Below are 10,000 nucleotides of genomic sequence, written 5' to 3'. Positions count from 1 at the left end.
TGTGTGTGTGTGTGTGTGTGTTCATGTGTGTGTGTGTGTGTGTGTGTGTGTGTGTGTGTGTGTGTGTGTGTGTGTGTGTGTGTGTGTGCACGGCAGTGAACTGGGCACGGGGAGGAGAAAAGCCTCTCCGATTCACCCGGCGAAAAAGCTATTTATGTGAGGATTACTCTCCCTGAGCGAGTCAGACAGGAGCCGCCGCTGCACATCTAATTATTTAATTAGAGGGAGCGACGCGCCGCGGGGTGGCGGGGTGGGGGGGGGGGAGGGGGAGGGGGAGCACTGCCCGGCCCGCTCTCATTACCGCGCGCAATTAGCACTTAGATGGGAGGCTGCGAGGCCCGTGGCTGGGGCTGTAATTGGGGATCCTGGCGGTACCTGGAAGCACAGCGGCAGGTCCCGGGGCTCACAGCGTGCCAGCCGCGCGGCGGACAGGGGCCGAGGACGGTGTGTGCGTGTGACGTGTGCGTGTGTGTGTTGTGAGCGTGTTCCAGGTGAGTACAGCGCCGCCGTGGGCCACGTTACGGAGTCACAGAGAGGCCGGGCCGGGACAGGTGCGTATCGTCCCTCCCTGTATAACGAAAACTAGTGATGCACGATATATCGGCCGCCGATATAATATCGGCCGGTATGGCCGTTTTTTTACACATCGGTATCGGTCCGATATCAAGATAGGGCCGATATTTAAAAAAAAAGAAAAAGAAAAAAAAGAAGAAAAAAAAGAAAAAATCTTTTTACATGTTTTGGCCTTAAATAGTTTCAAAATATCAGTAATTTCTGAAAATAAGTTACAAAAGTAAAAAAAGTATGCATTTTGGAAAATAGCTCTTTATTTGATTATCATAAAAAAGTGTTTTCTATACAGAGATATCGACATCGGTAAATATCGGTATCGGCCAGAACAGCAATATTAATATCGGTTATCGGTATCGGCCACAATTTTCACATCGGTGCATCACTAACGAAAACACATCCTTTTCCCCCCCCAACGATATGCAACACTAATCCATCCGTTCTACTTTCATTGCAGACCACCCAACCTTTTAACACTACGCCATATTTTATGTATTTATTACTAAAAAGATTTGCACTACATCTCTCTACCTCATTGTTGCATTTTGTACTTTAGTTTGGTATATTGTATATTTTGTATAGTGTTTGGTCTTTATTCTTTTTACTTTCTTTACAACCAAGCATTTCACTGTCATGTATGTGTACCTTATATGTGACAAATAAAACAACAGTTGAACGTGAACATGGACTCAGTTACTATATATTGTATATTTTGTATAAGCGGGTGGACTTTATTCTTTACACTTTTTATTTTTACTTCTTTTCACTGTATGAAGCACAGTCTCAAGGGGCTCATACAGAACCAAGCGTTTCACTCAGTTCACTGTAACATACCTTAGATGTGACAAATAAAACACAACTTGAACTTGACGTTACCTGTTCTAACGTAATGTTCTTATGTACCCCAGTTGCTATTGCATGTACATATTTGTGTTTTATTACACGTATATGTACATACATACCAACTATGTTTTATTCTCCACCCACCGATCATCCATAGCAACATCATGGATCCCCTCCTTGAACGGCCCTTCTAAGGTTTCTCTCCTCCACATCGCCTGTGGTGCTTTTTTCCTATTGCTAGGTTCTTTGTGAGTTTTTCCTTACCTTCGCTGGGGTACGTCTGGGAGTGTTGCATTTATTTATTTTACATTTATTTTGGATTTCATGGTGGGTTTTTTGATTTATTGTGATGTTTCTTCTCGACTTGTTTAAAGAACACTTGTCCGGCCCACGGGGACATTAACTTGTGATTTCGGGGCTTTACAAATAAATGTGATTTGAAATGTACAAATAAAGAATGTGATCTGATTACCTGGGCGATCTGGTTGGGCTGCAGATCCTCCCCGACGATGGCGGCGAACGTCCGGTCCCTCCCGTCGCAGGTGGCCATCAGCTCAGGCAGCCCCTCGATTGGCCCCTGGAAGCCGCCTCCTCCTCCGGCTCCTCGGCCCGCCTCCTTCCTGGAGGCCCACCTCCTGTGGAGAGTGACAGGGGGGAGCCTGGTCATGTGACGCCGTATGAGTAAATCCTGGTCCCGCAACTTCCTGCTGTTCCAGCGCTGCAGGGATACCGCCTCATCCCCCGCCTCACCCCCCCACCTCATCCCCGCCCTCACCCCCCCCCCACCTCATCCCCCGCCTCACCCCCCCGGCCTCATCCCCCTCTTACCATTTTTATTGAGTTTGCACAAAATTATTCGTCACTGCAGGACACAGCCTCGGAAATCCATATGGTCTGTGTGCGTGGAAGAAATATAGCGGATTGCTTCGAACGCCCACCCTGAATGTCCTTTGCGTGTGTGTGTGTGTGTGAGTGTGAGTGTGTGTGTGTGTGCGAGTGTGTGTGTGTGTGCGCAGGGGTTATGAGTTATTTCTTTTGGAAGCTAACCGATCTTGCTTGTTTTCTCTAATGGTGTTTGCCGAGTGAGATGCTCTCGGCTGGTCGGAGATAACAGTATCTCTGGTCGGAGATACTCCAGGTACAGTATAGTAACAGCGGCTCCATGTACAGTACATAGTGACAGTGGTTGATGTGAGACCAACATCAGAGTCCTGTTTGTCAACACAGCCGCCGCTGCGACTCGTGAGCCGCGAGAGGACGGCAGGATCGTCAGTGACGTCGGCAGCGATTGTCCCCGTATGTATGAACAGAGCCTTGGGAAGCAGGGAGTCTTGTAATAGCAGAGAATAAAGTCACAGACGTGGAGTTGACCGCCGTCCACTGAGAGTGTATTCAACGTGAGGTGATGTGAGGCGGTTTTACCTGAACAGGTAGAGGTCCTGCTGCTCTACGTGAGGTGGTTTTACCTGAACAGGTAGAGGTGCTGCTGCTCTACGTGAGGTGGTTTTACCTGAACAGGTAGAGGTCCTGCTGCTCTACGTGAGGTGGTTTTACCTGAACAGGTAGAGGTGCTGCTGCTCTATGTGAGGTGGTTTTACCTGAACAGGTAGAGGTCCTGCTGCTCTACGTGAGGTGGTTTTACCTGAACAGGTAGAGGTGCTGCTGCTCTACGTGAGGTGGTTTTACCTGAACAGGTAGAGGTCCTGCTGCTCTACGTGAGGTGGTTTTACCTGAACAGGTAGAGGTGCTGCTGCTCTACGTGAGGTGGTTTTACCTGAACAGGTAGAGGTCCTGCTGCTGCTCTACGTGAGGTGGTTTTACCTGAACAGGTAGAGGTCCTGCTGCTGCTCTACGTGAGGTGGTTTTACCTGAACAGGTAGAGGTCCTGCTGCTGCTCTACGTGAGGCGGTTTTACCTGAACAGGTAGAGGTGCTGCTGCTCTACGTGAGGTGGTTTTACCTGAACAGGTAGAGGTCCTGCTGCTGCTCTACGTGAGGTGGTTTTACCTGAACAGGTAGAGGTGCTGCTGCTCTACGTGAGGTGGTTTTACCTGAACAGGTAGAGGTGCTGCTGCTCTACGTGAGGTGGTTTTACCTGAACAGGTAGAGGTGCTGCTGCTCTACGTGAGGTGGTTTTACCTGAACAGGTAGAGGTGCTGCTGCTCTACGTGAGGTGGTTTTACCTGAACAGGTAGAGGTGCTGCTGCTCTACGTGAGGTGGTTTTACCTGAACAGGTGGAGGTGCTGCTGCTCTACGTGAGGTGGTTTTACCTGAACAGGTAGAGGTGCTGCTGCTCTACGTGAGGTGGTTTTACCTGAACAGGTGGAGGTGCTGCTGCTCTACGTGAGGTGGTTTTACCTGAACAGGTAGAGGTGCTGCTGCTCTACGTGAGGTGGTTTTACCTGAACAGGTAGAGGTGCTGCTGCTCTACGTGAGGTGGTTTTACCTGAACAGGTGGAGGTGCTGCTGCTCTACGTGAGGTGGTTTTACCTGAACAGGTAGAGGTCCTGTTGCTCTACATGAGGTGGTTTTACCTGAACAGGTAGAGGTCCTGCTGCTCTACGTGAGGTGGTTTTACCTGAACAGGTAGAGGTGCTGTTGCTCTACGTGAGGTGGTTTTACCTGAACAGGTAGAGGTGCTGTTGCTCTACGTGAGGTGGTTTTACCTGAACAGGTAGAGGTGCTGCTGCTCTACGTGAGGTGGTTTTACCTGAACAGGTAGAGGTCCTGCTGCTGCTCTACGTGAGGTGGTTTTACCTGAACAGGTAGAGGTGCTGCTGCTCTACGTGAGGTGGTTTTACCTGAACAGGTAGAGGTGCTGCTGCTCTATGTGAGGTGGTTTTACCTGAACAGGTGGAGGTGCTGCTGCTCTACGTGAGGTGGTTTTACCTGAACAGGTAGAGGTCCTGCTGCTCTATGTGAGGTGGTTTTACCTGAACAGGTAGAGGTGCTGCTGCTCTATGTGAGGTGGTTTTACCTGAACAGGTAGAGGTCCTGCTGCTCTACGTGAGGTGGTTTTACCTGAACAGGTAGAGGTGCTGCTGCTCTATGTGAGGTGGTTTTACCTGAACAGGTAGAGGTGCTGCTGCTCTACGTGAGGTGGTTTTACCTGAACAGGTAGAGGTGCTGCTGCTCTACGTGAGGTGGTTTTACCTGAACAGGTAGAGGTGCTGCTGCTCTACGTGAGGTGGTTTTACCTGAACAGGTAGAGGTCCTGCTGCTGCTCTACGTGAGGTGGTTTTACCTGAACAGGTAGAGGTCCTGCTGCTCTACGTGAGGTGGTTTTACCTGAACAGGTAGAGGTCCTGCTGCTCTACGTGAGGTGGTTTTACCTGAACAGGTAGAGGTGCTGCTGCTCTATGTGAGGTGGTTTTACCTGAACAGGTAGAGGTGCTGCTGCTCTACGTGAGGTGGTTTTACCTGAACAGGTAGAGGTCCTGCTGCTCTATGTGAGGTGGTTTTACCTGAACAGGTAGAGGTCCTGCTGCTCTATGTGAGGTGGTTTTACCTGAACAGGTAGAGGTGCTGCTGCTCTACGTGAGGTGGTTTTACCTGAACAGGTAGAGGTCCTGCTGCTCTACGTGATGTGGTTTTACCTGAAGAGGTAGAGGTCCTGCTGCTCTACGTGAGGTGGTTTTACCTGAACAGGTAGAGGTGCTGTTGCTCTACGTGAGGTGGTTTTACCTGAACAGGTAGAGGTCCTGCTGCTGCTCTACGTGAGGTGGTTTTACCTGAACAGGTAGAGGTCCTGCTGCTCTATGTGAGGTGGTTTTACCTGAACAGGTGGAGGTGCTGCTGCTCTACGTGAGGTGGTTTTACCTGAACAGGTAGAGGTGCTGCTGCTCTACGTGAGGTGGTTTTACCTGAACAGGTGGAGGTGCTGCTGCTCTATGTGAGGTGGTTTTACCTGAACAGGTAGAGGTGCTGTTGCTCTACGTGAGGTGGTTTTACCTGAACAGGTAGAGGTCCTGCTGCTCTACGTGAGGTGGTTTTACCTGAACAGGTAGAGGTGCTGTTGCTCTACGTGAGGTGGTTTTACCTGAACAGGTAGAGGTGCTGCTGCTCTACGTGAGGTGGTTTTACCTGAACAGGTAGAGGTGCTGCTGCTCTACGTGAGGTGGTTTTACCTGAACAGGTAGAGGTCCTGCTGCTCTATGTGAGGTGGTTTTACCTGAACAGGTAGAGGTCCTGCTGCTCTATGTGAGGTGGTTTTACCTGAACAGGTAGAGGTGCTGCTGCTCTACGTGAGGTGGTTTTACCTGAACAGGTAGAGGTGCTGCTGCTCTACGTGAGGTGGTTTTACCTGAACAGGTAGAGGTGCTGTTGCTCTACGTGAGGTGGTTTTACCTGAACAGGTAGAGGTCCTGCTGCTCTACGTGAGGTGGTTTTACCTGAACAGGTAGAGGTCCTGCTGCTCTACGTGAGGTGGTTTTACCTGAACAGGTAGAGGTCCTGCTGCTCTACGTGAGGTGGTTTTACCTGAACAGGTAGAGGTCCTGCTGCTCTACGTGAGGTGGTTTTACCTGAACAGGTAGAGGTGCTGTTGCGCTACGTGAGGTGGTTTTACCTGAACAGGTAGAGGTGCTGCTGCTCTACGTGAGGTGGTTTTACCTGAACAGGTAGAGGTGCTGCTGCTCTATGTGAGGTGGTTTTACCTGAACAGGTAGAGGTCCTGCTGCTCTACGTGAGGTGGTTTTACCTGAACAGGTAGAGGTCCTGCTGCTCTACGTGAGGTGGTTTTACCTGAACAGGTAGAGGTCCTGCTGCTCTATGTGAGGTGGTTTTACCTGAACAGGTAGAGGTGCTGTTGCTCTATGTGAGGTGGTTTTACCTGAACAGGTAGAGGTCCTGCTGCTCTACGTGAGGTGGTTTTACCTGAACAGGTAGAGGTGCTGCTGCTCTACGTGAGGTGGTTTTACCTGAACAGGTAGAGGTGCTGCTGCTCTACGTGAGGTGGTTTTACCTGAACAGGTAGAGGTGCTGCTGCTCTACGTGAGGTGGTTTTACCTGAACAGGTAGAGGTCCTGCTGCTCTATGTGAGGTGGTTTTACCTGAACAGGTAGAGGTCCTGCTGCTCTACGTGAGGTGGTTTTACCTGAACAGGTAGAGGTCCTGCTGCTCTACGTGAGGTGGTTTTACCTGAACAGGTAGAGGTCCTGTTGCTCTACGTGAGGTGGTTTTACCTGAACAGGTAGAGGAGGTCCTGCTGCTCTATGTGAGGTGGTTTTACCTGAAGAGGTGGAGGTGCTGCTGCTCTACGTGAGGTGGTTTTACCTGAACAGGTAGAGGTGCTGCTGCTCTACGTGAGGTGGTTTTACCTGAACAGGTAGAGGTGCTGCTGCTGCTCTACGTGAGGTGGTTTTACCTGAACAGGTAGAGGTCCTGCTGCTCTACGTGAGGTGGTTTTACCTGAACAGGTAGAGGTCATGCTGCTCTACGTGAGGTGAGGTGGTTTAGTAGTAGTAGTTTATTCAGTCATCATCTCACACAATACAATATACACCATCATTTAACAATATTTGATTTTACAGTGACTGAAAAGGTACAGACTGAAGCATAATGCTTATATATGCCTGTCCTATATTCTTAACAAAAATTAAGACTCCAACACAGTATTCTAAAAGAAAATAGCAGAAAAAAAAAACAGTATTTATTCACCTTTGTAGTTTTCAAAAATAGCTTTACAAACCATTTTCTTAAAAACCAAAAGCAAATGACTCATTGTTGACTGTATATCGGCATTGTTCCACAAGTTAACCCCAATAATAGAAATCATTTTAATCCCTTTCTTAGCTTTTTGAACAGTAAACGTACAAATATCTCTCAAAAATCATATTTTCTTTCATGTATTGAAAAAAAACCTTTGCACCCCGCCCGGGACTAACTTTTTACCTGAACAGGTAGAGGTGCTGTTGCTCTATGTGGGGGAGGGTCAGTAGAGACGAGTCGTGCAGCCACCTGCCCTGGACGATCATCTGGACCAGGTTACAGATGCCCAGAGCGCTCACCAACCAGCCCTCGTTGGCCGCTACATCCAGCATGGCCTGGGGGAGGAGAAGATAGAAGCAGTTATTAACACTTTCAGAGCCCTTGCTTAACCTTGATTTACCGCTTGAATGCCCGCCGTCCACTTCAATGTTAGCGTTAAAAAAACGCCTAATCTATGTTTTAAATGATGGCTATGTGTCTAATCTGCCCGTCGCTTTATCAATGACTCGTTTTCCAGTCAACATTGTCGATGCGGATTGTTTTTTTATCGGTTCATTTTCGTTTTATAGCATTTTGAAAAGCCCTCGTTTTTAAGGAAAATATAAAGATTCCATGATAAAAGACGTTTACTGGAATATTCTAAAATACACAAAAACGTTGTAATTTTTCGGCCTATTTATGAATCGTTTTCAAATAAACGCTAGATTATCGATAGTATATGTGTACGTATGCACGCTAGAGACGCAAGCTGAAAAATCGATTCTCTTAGTTCAGCGATCGCGTGCACACACACACACACACACACATAGGGCAAACGCTGAGATCTCAGCGAATACAACTCTGATTATCCCAAGACTGGTAAAATAGATTCCTTACCTCAGATCAGATGTTCTCCAAAAAGATCATTCCAATTCCTGATCGCCATTCCAAATATCGATCACGCTTATTGATTGAGTATTGGCTACTGTGACTATATATCCCAGGCTGATTCCCGTCCCGCGATGACTTCCATGTTGAGCAAACAGCTTGCCAGCTCAAGGAGCCAGCTGGCTCCGCCCTCTACATATCGACTGACCTGCAGTTACACAGGGATAGACGATAGGGGGCGCTTTTTTCCATTCCGAGCTGCTGGAGGAGCTGCTGTACCAACGGCAGACTCGGTTGATGAAATATGAAATCAGATCGTTAATAAACAAATAAAACGATATTTGTCGTCGTGGGCACTCAGTGGGGGGCCTAATAAAACGAGATATGTCGTCCGTGGCACTGAAAGTGTTAATAAAACAACTACCCGTAATTCCTCTAATAGTAACCCCGGCTTGTATTTGTTTCAACTGTAGCGGATACCAGGCTTGTATTAGGAGGAGGCATGTATAAGAGAGAGGCCTATATTTCAAATTTTCAAACGGATCATAATGAATAAATCAACATTTTGTGTCAGTTTGAACCCAGTCAAATGTACTGGGTTCATTTATTGAAACCAAGTACTGTATGAAATACGGTAGTAAACAGTGCAATTACAGGTGGTCGAAAAAAGTTAAATAAAGTAAAATAGTGCAATCACAATACTGGTATAATAATAATAACTTCGTTTTATACAATTCTGAGGTAGGCTTACTCTCTTGGTAAACATTAACACCATACCATTATATGGTATTTACTGCACAGCCAGGCCAGCATATAACAATAACTAAATATATTGCCTATGGTAAATCCGTTGAGGGAAATACCGTAATTCCTCTAATATACATGAAACCCGGCTTGTATTAGGAGGCCGGCTTATAATTGCTTAGCTCAACAGCGCACCCGGTCATTAATAGAGACCCGGTTTTTAATTGAATACCGGTTACTATTAGAGGAATTACGGTATGTTTTTTTTCACTCTACAAACAACATGCTGTTAACTCCATGATACTGAGGCCAATGCGGTTTGGACAACGATCGACAACACATGATGATATGTGTATTTGTATGGGAACTGCACTTACCGCCAAGAGTCAGACAAGAAGATAGATACAGTACCAAGTTCCTCTCTGTGCGTTCAGTAGAGAAAGCTACCCGGCTGCAAGCTAGCCTAGCTTAGCACAAATGAATGGAAGTGGATAAGGATCAGCTAGCTGTTGGCCCAAAACACCTCTCTCTGAGTTTTAAGCTAGGCTAGCTTGCAGCCGGATAGCTTTCTACTGAACGCACAGAGAGGAAATCTTCTCGTCTGACTCTGGAGAAGACGGTAAGCACATTACCCATAATGTTGGTGTCTTCCTTTAGGAGCCTGTATACGGTCCTTGAAAACTTTAGCAATGTAAGGTCGCTTTCACACAGGGGCTGTTCGGTCCGGATTATCGGACCAGAATTCGATAGTCCGGTTTTTCGGGTTTGTGTGAATGCGGTCGAACTCGGTCCGCCGGACCAAACAGGCGAACTCTGGTCCGCCTGAAAACGTAGGTCTCGGTTCGCTTCATCGGACCAAACACGAACCAAATATAGGAAGTGCTTATTACCACTGCTCGCAGCATTCAATGCAAAACAAGCACACTGCATCTATCTCTCTATCTATCTATATATCTATATATCTAACTGTGCATCTTGGGAAGAAGGAAGAAAAAACACGGCTTATTATATTGTTATTATTATATATATATATAACAACGTGGTGTACAAGTTGTTTAGCGAGAGGATGGTGGTAATCGGCTTCAATAGAACAACTCGCCTCCGCTGATCTGGAGTCAGACAGAGCTCGCAGTCCACACACAGACACACACGCGCGCGCGCGCGCACACACGGGCTTGCAGCCACACACACATTTCCACTGTCCAATAGACGAGCGCCCTTTTCGACCGTGTGACATTGTTCAGATAGTTTGGTGCGCCTGACAGAT

General features: G+C 47.6%; 1 protein-coding gene across 1 annotated transcript in view; it reads right to left on the bottom strand.

Moving 5' to 3' along the window:
• LOC311223526 (activating signal cointegrator 1 complex subunit 3-like) overlaps positions 1-10,000 on the bottom strand; it is a gene marked incomplete at its 5' end in the record, with an annotated part of 261,463 nt that overhangs the window by 16,028 nt on the left and 235,435 nt on the right. The window contains 2 exon segments of the mRNA XM_084308307.1: positions 1,886-2,048; positions 7,306-7,491. Of these exon segments, the coding sequence (XP_084164433.1) occupies positions 1,886-2,048; positions 7,306-7,491 (349 nt within the window).

This window comes from Notolepis coatsorum (assembly GCF_963971535.1).
Source record: "Notolepis coatsorum genome assembly, chromosome: 2".
NCBI lineage: Eukaryota > Metazoa > Chordata > Actinopteri > Aulopiformes > Paralepididae > Notolepis > Notolepis coatsorum.
This window is presented reverse-complemented; position numbering and strand designations above follow the sequence as displayed.